At 39.6% G+C, this 22,500-nt stretch overlaps 1 protein-coding gene and 1 pseudogene across 10 annotated transcripts in view; one reads left to right on the top strand and one right to left on the bottom strand.

Moving 5' to 3' along the window:
• LOC111345207 (fibroblast growth factor receptor 4-like) overlaps positions 1-22,222 on the top strand; it is a 23,642-nt gene extending 1,420 nt beyond the window's left edge. The window contains exons 2-20 of one of the 10 annotated variants that reach the window (XM_088727638.1): positions 1,762-2,139; positions 2,891-3,160; positions 4,544-4,795; positions 10,042-10,308; positions 13,012-13,260; positions 13,964-14,212; positions 15,385-15,432; positions 15,905-16,018; positions 16,113-16,131; positions 16,269-16,299; positions 17,028-17,331; positions 17,906-18,016; positions 18,678-18,868; positions 19,838-19,960; positions 20,163-20,233; positions 20,381-20,421; positions 20,602-20,698; positions 20,767-20,885; positions 21,635-22,222. In XM_088727638.1, the coding sequence (XP_088583764.1) occupies positions 1,762-2,139; positions 2,891-3,160; positions 4,544-4,795; positions 10,042-10,308; positions 13,012-13,260; positions 13,964-14,212; positions 15,385-15,432; positions 15,905-16,018; positions 16,113-16,131; positions 16,269-16,299; positions 17,028-17,331; positions 17,906-18,016; positions 18,678-18,868; positions 19,838-19,960; positions 20,163-20,233; positions 20,381-20,421; positions 20,602-20,698; positions 20,767-20,818 (2,867 nt within the window). In that variant the 3' untranslated portion in view covers positions 20,819-20,885; positions 21,635-22,222. Of the gene's footprint in view, positions 1-1,761; positions 2,140-2,890; positions 3,161-4,543; positions 4,796-10,041; positions 10,309-13,011; positions 13,261-13,963; positions 14,213-15,384; positions 15,433-15,904; positions 16,019-16,112; positions 16,132-16,268; positions 16,300-17,027; positions 17,332-17,905; positions 18,017-18,552; positions 18,899-19,580; positions 19,664-19,837; positions 19,998-20,162; positions 20,234-20,380; positions 20,422-20,601; positions 20,699-20,766; positions 20,886-21,339; positions 21,597-21,634 lie in introns of those variants that run through there. The other 9 variants (XM_088727641.1, XM_088727640.1, XM_088727643.1 and 6 more) reach the window with 9 other exon arrangements.
• Positions 8,144-9,626, bottom strand: LOC148726834 (uncharacterized; annotated as a pseudogene).
• Positions 22,223-22,500: the final 278 nt, after the last annotated feature.

Here is a 22,500-nt window from a genome sequence, read left to right as displayed (position 1 = left end):
CCCCTTAGGGTTCCCCATGATATTTCACCTAAAATAAGTTATTTAGTGCTATTTGTTTTGTCACGCATTCCTCTCCACATTTCCCTTTCGCGGCTACTTGAGATCAGCGAAGGCGCATAACTGCCGCTTAGTCAGATTGAAAAGAAACCGGAATCCAAATAGCAAAAACCGAAAACCACATCGGATACCAAATCCAGAAAGCATTTTTGTATTTTGTGCCCAGTCTGCAGTCAGCAGTTTGTACCTTGTTTGCATTTTGTACCCAGTCTGCAGTCTGCAGTTTGCATTTGTACTGGCATGAAGCCAAAATGTGAGTTATGACTGTTCACTCAACTTCACCCCAGCAGTTCAAAGTAATTCCGAATAGTCTCAACTCTATCCGAGAGTTACCCATTGCCTGCCTACGCTTGCATGTAAAGGTGTGTGTTTTTGAAAGGAGTTTAATTAACTTCAAAACCCATTCAAACGTAATGTATCCACGACTTATTCACAGTTTCCTTTGATTACCTATACTGCGGTGTGTTTTTTTTTTTTCCAACGATTTCTAGTTCGAAAAGAAGCCGTAACAACGCAAGCGTTTCGGGAAATACTAGTTATGAATGTCACCAAATTGTAAACAGTTGCATCAGAGAGTGGGACAGATTTCATGATATTTTAAACAAAGTCTGTAGTTGATTTATTGTAAGAGAGATGTTGCTATTGCACGCGTTTATTCCACCTAATAAGGAAGAGGAAATGTGCTGTGAAGTAATAAGAATTAAATATAGACATATTACAATAGTTTGGCTTGGGATTTTACTGTGCTTGTGTCTGTGGGAGAAATATTAGCAAGAAGTTACGTAAGGCGGACTATGTTTAAACTGTTACAACGAGAGAGTTGTTGAAGCGTCGGTGGTGTTCGTCGAGGATAAATCTTGTAAAAGAAGATAGTTTACAGTCCTCTTCGATTGTTTTCGAGTTAGCCAGCGACTGCAGAGTCCCTATAGGTTCCGTGATAACGCGTAAAATTCCTTTTTTTTTTTACGTGTGTTTGATACCGCCGGTTAACTGCTGGCACGTCACTTGATCGCCTTTCGCACCACCCCATTCGGTCCGTGAACAAATGGCAAAGCCTCCACTGTTCTCAATCCAAGGTCATTTCCCAAAACACTAGAAAACTCGTTTTATTTACAGACAGAAAAAAAACCAGAGAGCCACCGAAGGATACGTACATGGCTTTGGTGATGGCATTTCTTGCGGCTGAGAACGAAAATCGACAACTGAAAGATTTGCCACAGGCCGATTTTGGTCGCGCATCACAAGAGGATTTCTTCTGTCGGAAGAAAAAGTTAATGACTGAGAATTTTTTTAATTTATTTTTTGTAATAATTCAACGCATTTTTCATCTTGAGCGTAATCGCGGACGCACTTTACGACTTTATCGTAGCTTGTGGACCCCATTTTTTTAATTCATCAATATAGTCAACTTTTCTTGTTAGTAAAAGTTCATCACGTTCATATTATGAACAAAATGATACATAGTTGCTTGTGGACATGGAATTTCCCTTCTAAAGTTCAAATCTCATTCTTTCACTGCGCTTACCCGTGAGATTGTGGGTGGAGCGAGCGAAGAGAAATTCTACATCTACGCACGCCTGTGTATTATTCTCTGTATAGTTTGTTGTTTTAGATTTAAAAGTTCTGTGATGTAATACCGAGGGATACCCCTTAATAATTTAAACGTGAATAAAAGAAAAAGATGTCAATTTGAATGAATTGCAGAATCCTTTAGCTGGACAGGACAACCAGCCAATCCAACATTGGTAACAAAAGGAGTGGACACGTCACTTACATGGAAGTTCACTCTAACTGCCAATGAACAGATCAAGAGTCAGACATTTTATTTTATTAGATGGACAAAGTTTAATGAGGCAAGTTCAAATTATGATTTGATCGGTGCCGTGACCTTCTTGGGAGCTACTGGGTCTCGTGGTTATGCTGAACCCAGAGCCCCACATATTGAAATTGACCTTACTGATCAAGCCACGTTACTCATCAATAACGTCAGGGCAGAAGATGAAGGAACATACAAGATTGAGTTCGGTGTACAATTGAATGGGACTCTCCTTGCTAATCATGAAGTGAATGTTACAGTTTTAGGTACAAGTTTAGCAAATTTATTCTTATAGAGGACTTAATAATTTTGGGGGGGATAGATATCATATAGCTTGAAAAAAATCAGAACCAGTTAGGATAGTATGCATAGCCATGAAGAAAGGTTGTGGCTCATAATTGACATATGCACCCTCTATGGTGTTTTCGAATGAGTTTTGTGTGGCATTCAGTTCCTGTCACATTGGGCCAAAGTTGGACCAACGATGAACCACTGTTACAATGGATTTTTCAGAATAGTCTTGTTCGAAATGTTTGAAAGTAAGCCATGAAAAACTGGCTGGTGCAAATGAGGTAAAGATCTTCTGCTAAACTTCTTGGAGAAGTTTAACAAAAAAGCACTCAGAGGCTTCTTTCGCGGTTTGGCATGTCTCGCGTAACCTTCCTTTCTTAGCGGAACGTTCCCATTCCAAATGCTTCCAATTTTTGAGATGTGGCTGCATAAAAATACAGTTTTAAGAAGCACGTTTTGGGAAAGTTTAACAAATGGTCTTGACTTCGTTGACCAGACCTATTTTTATCTTTGTTTAAAAATGTCTAAACATGACCTATTTAAATGAATTTGATAAATTTTAACGCTAAACATAGTGAACATTTGAGGATAAAGCTCGTATAGAACGCTTTCAGTGATGGTGAAATCGGGTGGAAAATAACCTGTGCTGCATAGTCGTACTGACAGAAAGTTTATGACCTTCTTAGAAGACACAGTTACATAATTTAAAACTATATTACTTTAAAGAACACCCTAAGATTGTTTATGCGAGCAATGACCAAGATGTTTGCGAGGGCTCTATGGTTACTTTGGGTTGTCATGCAACTGGTAAACCAGAACCAAATATCACCTGGACAAGAGTGTGGGAAAATGGCACCGACAGTGACGAACTGCCATCTGTAGATGGGAAGTATGTCATAAGTAGTACCAGCAGAGGTTCCAATGGCACTTACCGGTGTAAAGCTTTCAATGGAGTTGGGGATCCTACTAATCAGACAGTGGAGGTGATAGTCAAATGTAAGTTACTATTTTTAAATGTACCTATATTGCTCAATAATTTTCATACTTACGAAAAGAGATCTTCACTTTAATGAAACTGTTATCTTCATGACAAAGTCGTGTTCTTTGCCTTTGTTCTCGGTAATTTAGTAGAACGTTATTGCTTTTTGCTCTTAAAAGTGCGACTTTATTACAAAACGAATAAAGGGGTCAAGTTTGTGAAGAAAACTGTACGTGTGCTGCGTCGTTAGGGTGTATTACGAGTTAAGTCGTTGACGCTCAGAACGTCAGCTTTAAAAATTCTCTACATTAGTCAATAGACAGCGTCATCTCAGTCGATAAAACCAAATTATTTCTTATTTATAAAGAAAAAAAATATTTAAACCAAACCAAACCAAAAACTCCCCCCCTTTCGTCTTCACGAGCAGGTAAAATAAGCATGCTAAGTTAGCAATTACAGCTAATAAAGTCGCACACAATTATTTTTATCATATTATTGATGTGCATGGTAGTTTTTACCACAAACGGACTCAACCCCAACTGGAAAATGGCAAAATGGCTAAAATAGCCGTCGAAATTGCGCAGTAATATTCTATTGTTCATGATTCTGTCATTTTGGGCTACCTTAACTACTACCTTATCCACTCGCGACTCCTCGACTTAACATCTCCTTCGTATTCACTCTTTCGTCCCTTCTCGTTATTGGTAGTCCAGCAAATCCTCATAAAAGTCATCCTTCTTTAAATTTACCAAGCCTGTTAAGATAACTCCTCTGTTTAGCCTATAGAGAGCAATTTTTGTCACAAATTTCAGAACGTCCACTGAAAAGTGCTGACCTCCGCGCAGCCGTATATGTGTACTGGAGACCAGTTCTCAGTTGGCAGTATGATCTCATTTCGACAAATTCCATCAATTACCACGGAATATTCGGACGCAAACATGGTAGTTGAAACTGTCATCAACTATCATTACAGTTTGAATAGGGCTTTAGATATCTAGGAACGATCTTTCTGCTAAATGTTCTTTTAAGGAAAGAAACGATAAGGTAAAGCTCCCAAACAAACACTGACGGAAACTGAGAGCCATGTTCCAGATAGAAAACACTTTTTCCAGCTAAATAATTTAGAACGCTTCTACGGTAAGGAACATTTCATATTGTCTTGGAACAGTAGAACGCTACTTATGTCTGTGTAATAGGTGAGTAACGATAAAAAGGATGAAGAGATGACCTGATATTGTAGAAATGAAGTAATGTACAATTTGGGAAAGGGGCGAGTTAATACTCGGCTCCAAAAGTAGTGAAATACCTGAGTTGACTTGTCGCTACCCCGGATCGAAAGGAAAAGAGATTAAACAGACTATTGATTCCTTGACTTACCGTGCGTTTATATTTATTCTTAGATTCTCTATTTGTAAGGAGAGTTGTCCGGTCTTCAGACATTGTGATTGAAGGTCACGCATATAACCTGAGCTGTAAGGCAACTGGGTATCCAATGCCAAATATCACTTGGATCACAGTTAGAAATAATCAGCGCAGTCACGGGAACTTACTGAACTTCACTAACATCAACAGAAACGATTCTGGAGATTACAAATGTGAAGCAAGCAATAGATGTGGAGTCAAAACTAGGACAGAAGCTATCAGTGTATTCTGTGAGTATTGAATCAAAGGTGCTTTAGCAAACTCGTAACACTTCTTTACCAGAAAAAAAGGAATCATAGTCCTTATTTAGCGATTGAGATTTCTTTATAATAATGATAATAATAATAATAATGATAATAGTAATAGTAATAATATTATATTCATCATCATCATCATCTTCTTGATCGAGGTCGTCAGTACAGATCAACTAGCTCCGCTAACAACATACTTGTCATATGGCCAAGCAAGAGAGCTTAAATTCCCTGGCGTCACTAGTCTCATGTTGCAAAGGGATAAAAATAAGTTCTTAAATTCCAACTTCGCACAAGCTCCGTCAGTAAAATAAAAGGCCCCTTGGGGGTCCTCTTGCAGAGTTGTCTATGATTTATTAGAATTTAGCCACTGGGAAAAAATTGAAGTGACGAAACACAAGCGAGCCTGCTTCCTAATGCTTAAGCACCTAGAAAAGCCTGCTCACATAATCATTTTACTGAAGAAAGATCATGTAACGCTGTACGCTGTACGCTGTACGCTGAACATCCTCAGCTAGCAAGTTGTCCGTTAGCACCCATTACTTAGTCTTAAAGTTTCAAACGTAATCGGCACTCAAATACGGAACTATCCTCGTCTTGAAAAAATAAAATATTGATATGAAAAAAAAACCAGTGTCCAGTGTTCTTTTCCGTGTCCAGCGTACTTAATCAGCTTAAATGCTTATACGTAGTTATTCAATCTCACTGTCGTCCTAACTGTCGTCCTAACTGTCGTCCTCAGTGATGTACTGTGGCTCTTCTACCGGGTATCACTGACTTCCACCCCTGATGTCACTTCACTGTAATTGTTATTGGTCAGTGCTACTTGTCCCCCTGTCTGTGCCGGTGCAGGTGTGGGTGTTCTACTTTAGCCTCTTGTTTCTTGGCCTTTAATGTTTCTTAAACACCTTTTTCTATTCTGGATACAGAGGATTTGCTGATATGGGTACCAGTATGTGTATTCTTCGTGCCATCAGTCTCTGTGCTAGGCTATAATTTACACCTTGCGCAGGCATGTTGCGCTGATCTGACAATGCCAACCAAGGGTCCTTGTTGTCCCTTTTGGCTTTCTTGCAGAGCTTCTTTGCTATTTTCACCGCCGCTTCAGCCTTGCCGTTGGATGTTGCATGCCTGGGTGATAACATCACGTGTTTAAACTCCCATTCCCTAAAAAATTCAGCGAACTCTCGGCAGGCGCACTGCGGCCCGTTGTCAGTGACAAGTATAGCACGTATGTCAAACGGTCAAACTTCTCTTCGGAAAATTTTATGATGTAGACTGCGGTTTTTCCCTTTAACTCATCAACTTCTATGAAATCTGGGTAGCTATCTATGAGTACAAAATATTCTTTAGAGTACAGGGTGAGTAATTCTGAAGAAATTCGGTTCTATAGTCGATCGGCATTTGGTGTGTCTGCATTGGCCGCCTCACATTCTTTGCTTGGAACTCAGCACATATCTCACATTTCACTACAGATTCCTCCATGTCCTCGTTCATGGAGGGCCAGAATACTGTGTCCTTTGCTCTTCGGATGCATGCTTCAATTCCCTGGTGACTGGAATGAGCTCTGGCGGCCAGCTCCGTTCTCGAGGCTCTTTGGATGACGACTCGTTGATTCGTAAATATGATGCCATTATGGAGTGTCAATTCCTCTCTTTGATTCCATTATTCTCTAATGTGGACAGGTACGTCTTCTCTCCTCTCTGGCCAACCAATCAGAATGGTGGATTTCAGAGTCTGCATGACAGAGTTTTGTGATGTAGCCTTTTGAAGCTGCAGCAGTCTCTCGCTACTGATCTTGATTGCGTCGAAAGGGTTCATTGCTTCCAATTCCAGGAAGGCACTGAATAGGTGATAAGCCACGAACGTCCGTGATCCTGGTTTCTAGATTACTTCAGGGTCAAATCTCTGTAGTCGAGGCATCATTCTTTGGAGACGACATGGCGCGTGCAGAAGCGAGTTTTTAAGATAGACTGTAGTGGTCTGTGGGTACTTTCTCGTGACGTGTTGTGAGGACATCTGGCAACCAAACACAATAGCCAAACAATCTTCTTTAATATGAGCGTATGTCTGTCCAACCTTAGACAGCGTTCGTGACGCAAAAGCGACTTGTTTCCCATTTCGAAGGAGTGTCACATCCAGACCCCGCTCACTTTCGTCGCACTGAATGGTGACCTCCTCGTTTACGTCGTAATACTTAAGAACTGGATGGTTTGCCACTAGATTTTCTACTTAGTCAAATGCCCTACCATTCAAATTGGGCGTCGGCCAGGGTCAAATCTCTCAAGGGCTGCACTACTTCAGGTAGTCTGGGTACAAATTTTGACAGATAGCTGACGAGACCCAGCAGACTCAGAACCTCTTTTTTGCAAGGGGACTTTGGTATGTCTTTCACCACCTTAACCTTATCTGGTTCTGGTGTAAGACCATCCTTGCTGATTACATGGCCCATGAATTTGACGTGGGGCTTCTCCAAACTCATTTTCTCACCGTTTAGCCTGAGGTTAACTTCTCTGCCTTTGTCTAGGAGTCTCTTAGATGTTCATCATGGTTTGCATCTGCTTCGTCCTGAGTATCTCCATACCTATCCACTAACGAATAATCTCGATGAATTTATACACCTTCTAGACCAGTACGTTTCTTATGTAACCTGCACCCGAATTCATCTGGGGCGAGGTTGATACCAAATGACATTCTTAGATATCTGTATAGACCAAACGGAGTCAAAAAAGTTGTTTTCCTACTGCTTTTTTCATCTCATCCAATCTGGTAAAACCATCTTTGGCGTCAAGGTGGTAGAGACCTTCGCTTTGCTAAGTTTTGGGAGTATTTCTTCTAACGTAAGCATCTAGTATTTGGGCTTCTGAATCACCTTGTTCAAGTCTCGACGATCAAGAGAGATTTTTATCTTTCCTGACTTTGTAACAACAACCATGCTGCTAATCGATGGAGTAGGTTCAGCCACCTTTTTTATGATGTCTTTCCTCTCTAACTCTGCCATCTTCTGCCATACGTCTCGGTGCGTGTTGTATTGATGGGTTTGGGTCGATAACGAAACTGTTGAATCTCCTCTGTGCCTAAGACCTTCAAAAACATCCTTGTATTCGGTCAAGACTTACTCTCTGGTCAAAGGAGCACTCGATTTTACTGATTCTGAAGCCACAGTGTTTACCTGTGCTGTGTCTGAGATGGTAAGCTTTAACAGTCACAGTTTCTCGCAGGTTTCCGCGGATAGTAGAGGCTTCTTTGTTGTTTCGACGACCTGGAAATCCAACTCTTTGGTTGTGTTATTTTCATGTATCTTTAGGCTAGCTACAACACAGGGCTTCATGAGGGAACCATCAAACAGCTTAAGTGGCTCGTTTTGTTTACGAAGGCCGAGTCACGGAGCCCCATCGCATCGTAAGTGGCGCCGGTGTCTAACAGACATTGTAACTTGGTGAAGCATGACTCTTCTAAGTCTGAGAAGATTGCCTTTGCGTTAAATTGCTCGCCTGGTCTCTCATATTAGAGACTTCTTCGATCTAGAAGAGCTGAACTACACTATCGGCCACCTCCTCCTCGGATTCATCCCTTACCTCTGCGACTTACTGTGCTCTTTTGCCATCCTTGCGTGCTCTCTTTCTCCTGTGGGCTAGTTTTTCTGACGACAGACAGATGCACAGTGGCTTGACTTTGAGCGCATCATACATGTTTAACCATATGCTTTACACTCTTCTTTCTTGTGCTTCTTTCGTCCCACCGACTCTGCTACAATTCTTGTTCGTGTTCTTTGTATCCTTCGTATCTTTCTTTTTGTCAGTCGGCCATTTGCCTTTGATCGTTTCGCTTGACTGCTCACGGCGTTGACTTTCTTGTTTGTTAGGCTTTAATCCTGTTCTATGAAATCGAGCTGTTTAGCAGCCACTTCGTCCGATCTGGAAATGCTGAGCGTCTCGTGAGGATCCAAATTTTCTTCCTTTTAGCTCTGTATTGAATTTCTATTAGGATCACGTCCCGATCAGAATTTTTGTGTGGCTGAGTTGAACAGGAGTCTCTCGTAGACCACATTTGTTTTAGGTTTGAAATACTTTTCCAAAGCGGCTAAACTTGCGTTGACACTTGCTCTGTCTTCCGGAGTCAAATTTAAATTTAAAACGATCTGAAGACAATCTGTCCTCATGACTGAACGAAGTGTTGCTAAACGGACTGAATCTGTTCGGTATTCAAGTCCGGTGCCAAGCTCGTAATCGTCCCTCTGTTGTCTGAAGAACTCCCGCCGAAGGGCTAACGCTCGAAACGTCAGCTTTTGTAATCGTTACGGTGGCCAATTTACCACTTCAACTTTGTTGATATATCCAAATTATTTCGTTAGTCCCACCGACGCAGCCCCAAACAGTTTCTTTCGAAACTATCAGCCTTTATTCCCAGTTTATTACTCTGTCCCCTGAAACTTTCTTTGGGCGTGGAACTGGAAAGTTCGAAGTAAAGTTTAAAACTGGAGTCGTCGGAGCGGTCTGTATTTGCGGCGTTTCTGCCGAACCTTTTTCGCCGTCGGCAGGCACGTCTTCTGCTTATTTTGTCTTGTTTTCAAGACTGTGTTGTCAGACGTGTTTTCGTCTTCGTAGACCTCCGCTTAAACGGCTTCTCGTAATGAGTTACGACCACCTTTACTGCTTTAAAGACATTTAATCCGTGCGCTTTTATCCTGACACCATGTTTACGCTTCACACAGTGAAGACACTATTTTTGAAAAGCACATGTATAGTTTTGATTAGCAGTTGTATACAAAACCGGAATTACATGTATCTTGTGACATATATGACGTCATTTTTATGCTTGACACTGTTTTTGTCATTTGTTATTATTGCTACTCCGAGGGGGCTATACTCCGCATATATGCATGCCGCCCTGATGGAAATGGTTTTCGAGTATAGCGTCTTATTTATATGACACTAAGTCGGGTATAGAGACAATAATCTGTGATGGATGAAATCAACATAAGCGCCATTTTTCATAGGTGCCGGCAAGTAGGATTGTACTATTCATTTTCAATAACCAGTGATTTGAATACGTATGTTATGGAAAATTTATTAAATGGTATAACCTAAAAACATTGTAGTACTTTTGGGCATCTTCTATGAGACTATCGACTGACCATTGAAGACTCGAGTTTGGTCATTAAATGACACCCTTTCGATAAAACTTGCTGAACAACTATGAAATAGTTATCTTTTATTTTTCAGATCCGCCCTCAAATGTCAGCTTGAAGACAGACGCAACAAACAAAGTTTGCGTAGGAACTGCTGTGAGTTTTAAATGTAGTGCGGTAGCCAATCCACAAGTCCATACATATTTGTTGTACGAAAATAATGTAATTGCTTCAAATATGGGAGATTTAGGAACTGTGTCGAGGAGGATGAAAAAGGCTGGCAAGTATACCTTCAGGTGTGAGGCTAACAACTCTATTCAAGGACTTTCAAGAAGTAGGATTACTATGTTGACTGTTACTGGTAAGTAGATACCAAATATATTTGTCTATCGCACTAGAATTACAGTGTATATGTCTGCGCTTATTCCACTATGCTGCTCTGAGTCGTGAACAGGGAGCTTCTCTAAAGGATGTCTGTGGTATATTGTTTATTTTCCTCTTCGTTTTAAATCACCTCTCTCGTCGTCCCAGCGTTTGCTTCTCGTAATTTTCTTGTATACCCTTTTTGCATTTTGCTTTGTTTCCTTCTTCTAATTGTGATCCCTCTTTTCATTCTGGTTTCTACCCAGCTATCCTAGCTTTAACTGTTTTTCCTTCAGTTCTCGCCAGTTTCTTATCTTTCTTAAGACAATAGACCGATGGTTTTACAGGTCTGCCCCTCTCGTTACTCTCGCTTTCAGTGTCTTTTGCTTTCTCGAGGGACCATGCTGGCTCCTCTTTATCTATGACGATCCTTTTCTTTAAGGGAGAGTTTTGCGGACTAAAGAACACTCCGATACATTTGAGACGGGATGCGTTCTTTTCCTGTTCACACGCATTTAATCAAATACGAAACAAAGAACAAACATCTCCATTCGCACTTAATTTAGAGACCAGTTGTACGAGTCTGCCCCTCTCATCGCACCCGTTTTTATGGTTCTTTTTCTCGAGGGACCATACTGGTCCCCTTTTATTTATAGCGATCCTTAATGTAGGGAAGACTTTGAGAACTGATAACTGACTGGTCTGGGACATTTGAGACGCGATTGGTTTTTGCGCTCACACGCATTTAACAAAATAGGAAACATAGAACAAACGTCTCCATTCGTACGCGCTTTTGGAGATGTGGAATCTAAAATCGACATAAATACTTTCTACCGGAATAGTTCTATATCAAACAATGGTTTATTTTACTTTTTCCAAAAGTTCATAAGCTTCTTACAACTCTCTCCCTTCAGGTGAAAAAAAAATGCCCTCATGGTGTGGTAGAAACTAGGTTACAAAATCTCTTCTGGTATATTAAGCTTTTTTTCTTGGCTAACGCGTATTTTTAACCCTTTACCGTATTATTTCGAGAAAATTTGGACGGACGCAGGCTCGTAATGGTTGTTTTCATCATCTTTCAAATTATCACATTAGAATCATTATCAAGTATCTTCCGGAAATCCATGGAGCTGACAATCTGAGATTGTAACATGTAAGCAAGTATGGGTTGAATTACATTGAATGTTTTAAACAAGAGTCAGTCTCATGAAAAGCTTGTCCCTGTCCATCGTGGTAAAGTACAATAATAATAAAGTATTATCTTTTGTCTCACGATGGGGTCACTTATGATGTGAATAGCGACGATTCGACTGCTTACTGCCAGTCTTCAGAGGGTATAAGGTCGACTGGTTTCGGGTCTTCTCATAAAGTAGGTTGCTCCATTGTGATTTGTTGGTATTCCACGGTTGAGATTAGCGCGCTTTTATCCTTAAGGTCAGCGACTTGTTCCCTCGGTGTCCGCTGTCGAAAGGCTCTCGGTAGTGGTGCCTTTTTTTGTTCGTGGGCATCCACACTTCGGGAATTTCTATTCCACTGTCCATGTTTATGTTGACAAGGCGAAGTCTTATGTGAATAGCCTCTTTGACCTTGCGAGTGTAACAGTGGGGATCACGATCAATAAACTTGTAAACTTTGCCGCATAGAAAGGGAATCCGGTAAACTACGCCGTCTTGCTTAGCCGGGTCGACAGCATCTTTTGCTCTTATTAGCTCTGATCTTAGTGTAGTTTCCGACCTAATGACAGACCCTACGCCTTGTTGTTGTAGGCAGCGGCGTAGCTGTTCGGACAGACCTTTTATATATGGTTACACTTTAAGTCTCTTTAAAGAATGATCCTTACTCTGTAGCAGAGTGTACTTTTCATGTTTCCCCTTCTAATCAAGCGTCTAATCATTAAACACTGGATTGTTAGGAAAAGTTTCAAATCGCCCAAACCTGGGGGTTCACGTTGCTCAAGGCAACGTCTCAAGCAAAAAATAAAAAAAAAACAGAAAAGGAGTGCCAGAGTTGCAATTTTTAAACATTTTCAAGACGAACGTAATATTCCAAACGAAAAGAGGTGGCAGTCTTGAAGCGCGCAAACATAAAAATAAAACTCCGACAGTCCATTTCGTTTTCTCTTTGTTTTTTTGTTTTTGCTTTTGTTTTCCCTTTCTGCTTATCTTATAATTTCCTTAACTTCGGCGCTTTGTATGTTTAAAAAAACTTTTGTTTGTTTTTCTCGTCTTTACTTCCCGACTCGCTTGGCGTCTTCATCGTTAACTCGTTCCGAAATTCTACTTTCTATCTCCGCGTCATTTGCATTGTTACCTACAGATTTTTATGTTTCAATTAAAGCCAAGAGCTCCATTTCAGAGAGAGAATTCTGAGAAATAGTCGGCCATTGTCAAAAATGATCGATGGCGTAACAACCTTACTCTGTGCATGAGAGTGCTTTATTTATGAACCATTAGGTAACATAGACTGAACACTTTATCGAATAACTATGAAAACAGGAACAACTGTGAACAACTCGGCATATCTATGAGATCGAGGACCACATAACGGATTGTTTGAGCAATCAGGGCTAAGATCAGAAAATTTCCCATGTCCATTTCGTTTACCACCAAAACCATAGTCGACAGGTCATATTGATATGTTCTTCCGCTTATCTGAATTTTCTTACTTCTATTTATTACTTTCTATACGACTTTATTGTTAGAACCGCCATCTGTTCAACACGAAGAAACGAAAGTTGTGAAGGAAGGTGACAGTATCTCAGTGTACTGCAATGTGTCTAGCGTCCCACCTACAATTGTTTCTTGGAGAAAATTGAAAAGTGATGATGGCATGACCAATGGACATTCTTTGAACATCAGTAATATAAGCAGGTGTCAGGGTGGAGAGTACAGATGCACTGCAAGCAACATTTGTGGAGCTGTATCGACAACAGTTGAAATTGAAGTGCAGTGTAAGTAGAACTTTTCGTCTCTAAAGCTTTACAGCACAATAATAATAATAATAATAATAATTTTATTTATATAGCGCTGAAATCCACTAATTGTCCAAAGCGCTGTATACCCACCCAACCCACCCCAGGGGAGGACATCCATCACACAGTAATCTCGTGCGTGGGAAATTAACGTCTCCTGCCCCTAACCCTGCAGGAGATGGGACCTCCATTTATTCGTCCCTATCCGAGAAGACTAGAATATCTAACCATTTCTTGATGTTAAAGAAAGGAAGCATATTCTTCTCAGTTAATTTTAAGACCCTGAGTGTTGGTCCGGCCGGTATTGAACTCTCGACCTCCCGCACAGCAGTCCGGCGCTTCTCCCAATTGAGCTAACCAGGCGGCGGTTAGCTCACTACAATAAGTAGTATTAGTATTAGCTTACTACAATAAGTAGTACTGAAAAAAAAAGAAAGCGAGAAAAGAAAAGATCTACAATTCGTGTTAGGAAAAGGGCCATTTATTTCTGTGAAATTGAGCACACTCATCTAAGCTAATTGCGCGCGCTCCTATACTCCTCAGAGCTGCATGCTCTATGCAATAGTATGGAATGCCCTGAAAATAATCTTTTGAAGGCAAGTTTGAGCCTGGTAAGGGCTGAGTTATTACCCAAATAGTTTTAAGTATATCAAAATGAAGATCTCACCTTTTCGGTTTTCAGACGGTCCATATGTAGTAGGCAGTAAACGCCACATTGTCAAAGAAGGTCATTGTGCAACTATTTTCTGTCCAGTACTTGGAAAACCACCACCTGACATCACGTGGTACAAAGGAAATGAAACAGATGCGATAATGAGCCTTAAAAGCACTCTTGAATTTCAGTTAACCTCCATGGACGTTACTGGATGGTATACCTGCTTTGCAAAGAATTCAATGGGAAACGTTACTACGAGCGTTTTTCTGGAGATTGGTAAGTTTACATTACCCTGCATGGTCATATGATTATGTCAACTAAAGCGCTCTGGAACTTGTACAATTTTGAGGTCATCATTCGGTGTCCCCCAATAGCATGTGGATTGAACTGGAAATGATTTAGTCACACTATTTATAAATGAAACTCCTAAATACACTTTCCTTGAATTGTTAATGTTTCTTTTTTCAAAAGCAGTAAGCCCTCGCTTTTAAGAATTTGATAGATTTTGTTGTAAGGAGGGTAGAATCTCCAATAACGAACTGGCCAAATTGAAAATTATCAGCAAAAACTTTATATTCTGCAGTTAAAAGATAGACCTTTGTGAGGCACAGATCACTGCAAAGCCTTTAAAAAAGAGTTGGTCTCTTTAGGTACTTTTACTTTGTAAGATCCCTTATCTGTCTTTTGCGGAACATAAAACGTCTCAATTTTTTTTTTACTCCATGGTATGACTTTAGTCATTCGCTGACTCCATTTTGATCTTTTGGAAAACTAATTTATGCATTAAATCACATGATTTTGGATTCAATATAGGAAAATCAGCACAACTAAATTTTTCAAAGGCTAACCAAATTATTCAAGCCCGCAAATCGGGTGCAAGTTGTAGTCTTTGAAAAGTATGAGTGATAACTTGTCACAGGTTGCACAAGGAAAAAAGTATGCGGTAACTTGTAAGTAATATGCTTGCAAAAAATTGACTCTTATTTCCTCTTGGCCGCGTTTATTCGCTATTTAATGCGTATTGTTACATGTAGTTACGTAATACAGTCTATTTTTCACGCGTGACAACCGTTTTAGATGTTACATGCTTACATTGACACGGCGGCCCTTTCACCGCATTTCCTCTACATCAATTCAAATTTTCCATCCAAAGTCGGGAGATGATTTAAAGAAAGCTTATGACTGAATGCGATGAAAATATTGATGGTTTGTTATTTGCTTCTTCTAAAGCGCAGACTAACAACCCATAGCAAAATCTGGCGTAAAACGGCATACTCTCATAGTTATATTTGAACAACTGACATCGATAGTGACTCAGTCCTCGCTCTGGAAAGACTCCGCGAACCGGTATTGACAACATCAGATACTACGAAGAAATGGACAGCAATTACAGCAAGGAGAAAAATCAATTTCAAGTAACTTTAAATCCTCTTTTCTTTTGTTCATAGAGAAATCAGTAAAAAGTACACCCACCACGCCAGCAACAACGAGTACAGGTAGGTTAGCTTTCCTTCATATGGTTTTTTTTTTTCTTCCAGACGATACAAACGTATCACATCGTTGATCTGAGAAGGTCTGACAGCTTTTCCTTAAGGCTAGGCTAAAGCAAACTTCGTAGTGAATTAGGCAGCTATCAAGAAAAGAAAAGCCGAATTTATCTCACTGCAGATCTCTAACCACGTGAAATAGAAGAGGCGTTTCAAAAATCTTAGCTGAGGACGTGAAGCCGGAATCCTGGAAACAGAAATGCAAGAGAAGTCAGACGCTACTCCCGGTGACTTTGTACTTTCAACAGATCTCAAATCTTCATAACTAATATGAGATAAATAGGACACGCAGTCCTTGGAGTGTTCTCTGGATCATTCAGTACAGCATATTGACTTTTGACAGGTCAATGATAAATGGCAGAGTATAGCATAGATCAAAATAATACGACCAACTGAGGGAACTGTTTCTATTTTTTCCTAGTTCCCAACAAGTGCCAGTGTTCATGTAATGACGCCATTCTAAAAGCCATAATCGGGTCACTTGTGGTCATAATCATTTTTTTAACTCTTAGCATCGTTTGGCTATATAGGAAAGGTATAGTAGATTATTTATCTGATTTTTCTGTGCTTTTGCTGGTTAGATATCATTACGTATTCTTAAATATTATTTTTTTATCTTATGTTTATAGGCACCACGATAAACCAACGGTAAGATTCTTCCCGATGCGTCCAAGGTTACATTACAATCAAAAGATCTTATTATTACTTTTTTGGTGTATATTGTTTGATATAGTTGAAAAACCACAAATTGACGGCGAGGTCTATCCTTTTTTTTACTATTACAGGAAACTTGAACATAAAAGCAGTGTCTACATCGTAAGTTTGCGAGAAAAGCAAGTATTTTCCGTTTGAAATTGTAGCAAACAAGAAATAACTTTAACCCTTTAAACTCTAGCCCCAACTTTAACTTATGTTCCAATTTTAGCTTGTATCTATATCTATTCCTATCTTGTATACTGACACCCATCATTGTGCCATTGAAACTCTAACTTTAGTTAGACCTGAACGAAGTCTTGTTGTCACATAGACAAGTACTAATTAGAGAATAAAAGAGACAGTATGGCTTGTAAATGGATTCATCACAAAAAGTAATTCTGATCTTTTGTACATAAATCGAGGCTAACCCTGTAAACACGTTCTTTAAATTTTCGTTCATCTTTCGGTTTTGGTGAATTCAAACGCTTACCTTATCTTTTGGCATATTCATTATTATCTGTACTATCCCTTGCCTATTGCTCAATGATTAAACTGTATCTGTAATTAAATTTTCGTTCTGTAGTGTAGTCTTAAAGACGTCCCAGGATGGACTGTTCCGGTAGTAACGCCTGACTTTTCCTCCTCTTTAACAGAAGCCATCATCAGATTCAAGTGACCAAGTTTGAATCGTGCAATTACCTTTGCTAAGGTTGACGTTACGTCAATGAATAGTACATTAACAACAGTCCTTCTTAGGAAAACCCTCACCTTGACGATCAGACAACACCGACGACTGTTACTCCCAAGTTCAAAGCATTTTTTGTTTAACATTTTTTTTGTTTCTTTAGAATGAAATGGTAATGAAAGATGTCGAGCAAAGTCTCGCTGATTCAAGCACATTCAATCAGCCTGGGGCAGAATACATGGATCTAAAAGAAACAAGCGCAGACAATATAAAATCACAAAGTGCCGATCAAGGTGCAGATTACGCAACTCTTGATCCGTCAACACGCTCCTGGGAAGTAGAAAGGGACCACGTGGCTATAGAAAAAATAATAGGCAAAGGTGCTTTTGGTCAGGTTGCCAAGGGAACAGCCATGGAACTTCGAGGGAGACCTGGGACTACTACAGTGGCTATAAAAATGCTCAAAGGTAACTTCTTGTTCTGTGGATACAGAGTTCAAAGAGGGCCTGGAGTAACCTTTTTGCTTGTTGTGTAAGGTATTTCGCTACAAGGAATTTGATTTACCGCACAACCCGCTCATTCAGTCATGACTCATCACTTCACGGGTTTATAAGAACCAACATAATAACCAGCTTCCAATTTGCTCGTTAGCTCAGTTGGTGGAGCACTGCACCTGTATCGCAGAGGTCCTGGGTTCAAATCCCGTAAGGCCTAAATATTTTTCAGGTAGATTTTTTCAGGTTTAGGTCGTGATCATTACCACGAAGATCGCTGTCATTCTAATTTCTTTAACCGCAGTTCAAACGTATGATTTCATACATTTACAAACGTTGAATCCTGTCATTATAGCCATGTTTACATTTTATATTGTGGACTACTTTAAAATTCCCCCAAAAGTTTCCTATCAGTTTGTGGAGCATAAGTACCCTAAAACAGCTAGTTGGTGAACCTCTGCAAACACCATTCATAGGAAAGTATATATGCTATTGAAAGCCTCTAGCCGTCAAAATTGTTCAGCTCGAAATTTTTTTTTTTTTTCAGCTAATGCTGCTGAATCAGATAAGAGAGATTTGGTCAATGAACTCGAGACAATGAAGCATCTGAGGCCACATCCTCACGTTATTAAACTTCTGGGATGTGTTACAGTAACTGGTGAGCTACTTTAGTTGTTTGTAGATGCTCTTGAGGAATTGGTCTGTTCTCTTGTTTGTCACGTGCATGAGGAGGAATATTCGAAAATTCGAGGGAAAGCCCCTCCTTACCCCCTCCATACGTTTTTGAACAAATTACAATACACAAGGGTTGATTTTTAATCATTATCAACCCTTGTGGCTGTAAGTTGGTCGACTGGTTTTTCTATTTATTTTTTTCTTAAAAAAACTAAGTACAGAGTCAAATTGAGCATAAATGCCGAAGGCGACGTCTCTCAAAAATAACTTCTCAGCCGCAACTCAAAGCTCTATGTTGTCAATAGGAAGCACTCAGCTTAACTGCGTCGTGATTTTCTTTTTAAAATGAGCTGAGCGTGGTGGAACACGCTCGAGATGGCTTTTTAATATAATATAGCGCGCAACCTCATTATTTTTAATTCCTTTTTAGCTATAACGGTCAAAATCTCTATGGACGCACGGCTATGCCGCAGTGAGATAATCTGTGCATGTGAATCTTATTTCAAAATTCCTTTCCAGTTCAGTGGCGAGTTTCCATCCTTTCAAAATGGTTTACGTTTTGGAGTTTAAATGATAAGTGAAATGACTATGAAATGCCCTCTCTTTGGAGACCATTTCATCTTAGTGCTTCATCATCTCTTAAGAGCCACTACTGGTGCTGATCGAATACGTGCCATATGGGGATCTGCTGGGTTACCTTAGAAAGAGCCGTGGATTAAATGACACTTATTACAAAGACCCAGATATCAAACCACATACAAATCTGACGTCACAGCAGCTGATGAAGTTTTCCTGGCAAATAGCTGATGGCATGAGTTACTTGTCCTCAAAATCTGTAAGCTAAATAACTTTCCGAAGTATTGAGGTATGCATAACTATTTAAAAATGGAAAAAAAAATAGAGGAAAAAAATATTTATTTCATGAAAAGCAGAGCCTTACTTTTATCGCCCATCCGATGCGACACACGCTAAGTTTACTCGTTACTTCCTGACGCGATATCCCGGAATAGTTAACAACTATTCACAGAAGTGGAGGTGGTTAGTGGTGGATATTTACCGAGCCGTGAAGCGGCGAGGTATATATTCAACTCTAACCACCGACACTGAGGTGAATAGTTGTTTTAGTATATACTAAAAGAGTGAGATAATATACACCACCAAAAATTGATTTTAATTCATACATTCCAGCAACGACTCCAACATTTTCCCGCGCGTAACGATCCAACGCGGCTCAGATCGCGGTAAGTGATTTTTTGTTGCAAAACCTGCCGTCTCGTTTTTTCACTGACAGATAAAATTTCTGAAGACATTTGTTTAGCTGTGGTGGCGACATTTCTTCAAATGGTGTTGCAAACTCTTTCTGTATTTGAAACCATTCTGTAAAAAATACCATTTAACTTTGATTTTCAAGTGAACAAGTGAGGTTACGCAACATTAATTTGCATTTGTAAACAAAACCTTTTTCATTGGTTTTTATCGATAAACTCCCGGTTACCATTACCTTTAAACACGTCCAAACCAAATTTAGTCGCTTTCTGTGTTTTCAGGGACTGCTTCGTCGTTATTTGGGTGATTTCTTCGCTTGTCACGGATGCAAACCGGCACGCCATTTTTCCCGAGTTGCTCGGAGGTAAATTGCAAAGGATATTCGGAGTTTGACTAGCCAATCCGAGCTCGCCTTCGACGCTATCCCCTGTTTTAGTATATACTAAATATTTTTCATCTTTCTTGATTAAACCTTGTCAGTTTTGCTATTATTCAAGTTAGGTTTTCATTTTAGTTCTGTGTTGATTTTAATCCTCAGATTATTCACCGAGACCTTGCGGCCCGTAATGTTTTAGTTGGAGCGAGAGAGACGTGTAAAGTGACAGACTTTGGAATGGCCAGAGATGTCCAGGAGGAAAATATTTATGAAAGAAAGAGCAAGGTTATCAAGAATTCTACATCAGTTCTGCATCGTTGTGGTAGAGCTGACACATCCGTTGTTCCGTTGGTGCAACCCTTAGATTGAACCCTAATCATTCATTAAATGTTATTTACAGGAGTATTACATCAACTATCAATGTATTTTATTTGTTGCTTTTTATAATTTTTGAGCTGTATCACAAAGCGACGTTTGAAAAATTTAGGGTCGTCTTCCAGTGAAGTGGACAGCTTATGAAGCCTTGTTGTATGGAAAATATACCACCAAAAGTGATGTGTACGTATTCTTGATCGTTACCCATATTTATAGTTATTACCTGATATATTTTACTAAATTTGATATGAACATGAATTGTAGCCATTGCATTAAGTTCATGTCTTTTATCACCTTCGCTTCTTACGTTTGTTTTTTTTTGGCATGCAGATGGAGTTATGGAGTTGTCCTTTATGAGATCTTCACCATAGGTAATATCCGATGGACTTATACGAAACTCTTTAAAATTTGTTTGAATTTAACTATATCCTGTTCAGTGAGACAAATATAATGCGATCTGCAATGCAAGATTATACTTTATCGAGTGACTCAGGTCGGTGTTACAGTGAAGGTCGTTGTTTCGTCACATTTATATCTTATGGTTTCTCTAGGGGGTTCACCTTATCCAAGAATGGACGGAAGAAAAATTGCAAACTTGCTTCAAGAAGGATATAAGATGCCTAAACCACAACACGTCGATGAAGAATTGTAAGTTTCCCGTTTTTCAAATTGTTCTCTTTCATTGCATAAGGAAACGTTCTTTCAATCTCTAACAGATCCTTTGAAAAATACCATGTACCAGGTCATGATGAAATGCTGGAAAAATGACCCGGACGCAAGACCAACATTCATTGAATTGACAATTCAACTTAAGGACATGGAAGCCCTTCACAAGGTAAGAATTACAATCAACACGAAAGTTTCTTTACATGTAAGTGCAGGGGTGGATCCAGGAATTTTTGATTGGGGGGGGGGGGTCCAAACTTTGGTTCAGAAAGGACTGTTGGACTCTTTTGAGGCAAATTACTTCTCCCCAACACCCCCCACACCCCCTCCCACCAGTCGCGGTTGCGCGTTATAATTCCTTAGCCGCTTACCGTTTACTTGGATTCATTAATTTAAAAAATCAGCAAGTTAAAAAGTGATATACGATTCTGTCGATGTAAGAATTTCATTCTCAAAGTTGTAAGCGTCGGGTCTGATAGAGGGGGTCCGGACCCCCCGGATCCTCCCCCTGGATCCGCCACTGAAGTGTGCTTGGCTTAGGCTCAGCTACTTCTGGTTTCATCTTAACAGCATTTCATCTAGATGGCTTAATAATATGCCCTCATCTCTTTAATTTTAACGAGGTTTTGCAATGGATCTTCTTCTGTCATGTCACCGAAGCCAAAGTTCCACCAAAAGCTGCGGAGAAGCGAACTAGGATGTTCCAATGACAATGAAGTTTTTTTATTGTTTAAAAGATGATAAGATGATTGCAAAACACACAAAGACGAACAAAAAATAGCTAACAACAACGCCAAAAAAAATTTATCTCCTTGAATTTGCCTCGGTGTGAAGAGCCGGCCGCCTTTGAGGATAACTGTTTATCAGGTAAAGGAACAATATGCAATGCTGATTAATATATATTTTTTTTCTCCGCAGAAGCTGATCAATATGAATATGTACGACAAGCAGTTGTATGAAAACATCGAGGATTTAATAGTCTAGTTAGGTATGCTTTCACATTGTGTGATCGGCTGACAGTTTGAACGCTTTGCCCCAACAAGTTTCAGAGATTAATCATATTCGCCTTACAAGCTTACTTGATAGAAATAGCCATATTGTGTTTAGTAGTTAGGCTGGAACGTTGTAATTAAATTAATTTTGTATTCGTTAAAGGTGAAAAGCTATTCTAAGTCTCGCTTTACCGATAAAGTATGCACTCATTTATCTCCTTAACATGTTTTAACGTGTTAGCAAACGCTTAACCATATGTGTAAGTGCTTAAAAGCACCTACGTGTATGCTTATGTGTTTGTGTTCGGTTTATTTTCTGGCTTAATTCTGAAAGGTAGCTCAACATAACGACATTAGATGGGGCGTTTCAACATACCTGTGTTTTCAGATTGAAGGGATATCGCTCTGTATGCCATTATCATAACTGTGTAAAATTTGAGACTTTTGCGTCTGTTTTGAAATGAAAAATGTCCAACTTTGTCAACTACAAGATATAGTAAAAGCTGCAACAACATATTAAGATTTGAAGTTTTTATCTTTCTTTCTCTAAGTAGAAACAAACTTTGGACATTTCCAATGCCAACAGTATATAGGCTGTTTGTCACATTAGAACCCAATATATGGCCTGTATCTTAAAATCATTTTCTATACTTCAGTTGGTCTAGTATTTCCCATGAAATAGGAAGGTCCTACGATTAAAAAAAACCTCATTTCTTTTGAAATGCGAAACAGGAACAGACCTTTCAGCCCGACGTATGAGAGAAAAGTGCACCTTTACTACTCGCCATATGC

Source organism: Stylophora pistillata, chromosome 7 (genome assembly GCF_964205215.1).
Source record: "Stylophora pistillata chromosome 7, jaStyPist1.2, whole genome shotgun sequence".
Classification (NCBI taxonomy): Eukaryota; Metazoa; Cnidaria; class Anthozoa; order Scleractinia; family Pocilloporidae; genus Stylophora; species Stylophora pistillata.
Note: the sequence above shows the minus strand (reverse complement) of the source record. Positions and strands in the feature narration are given on the sequence as shown.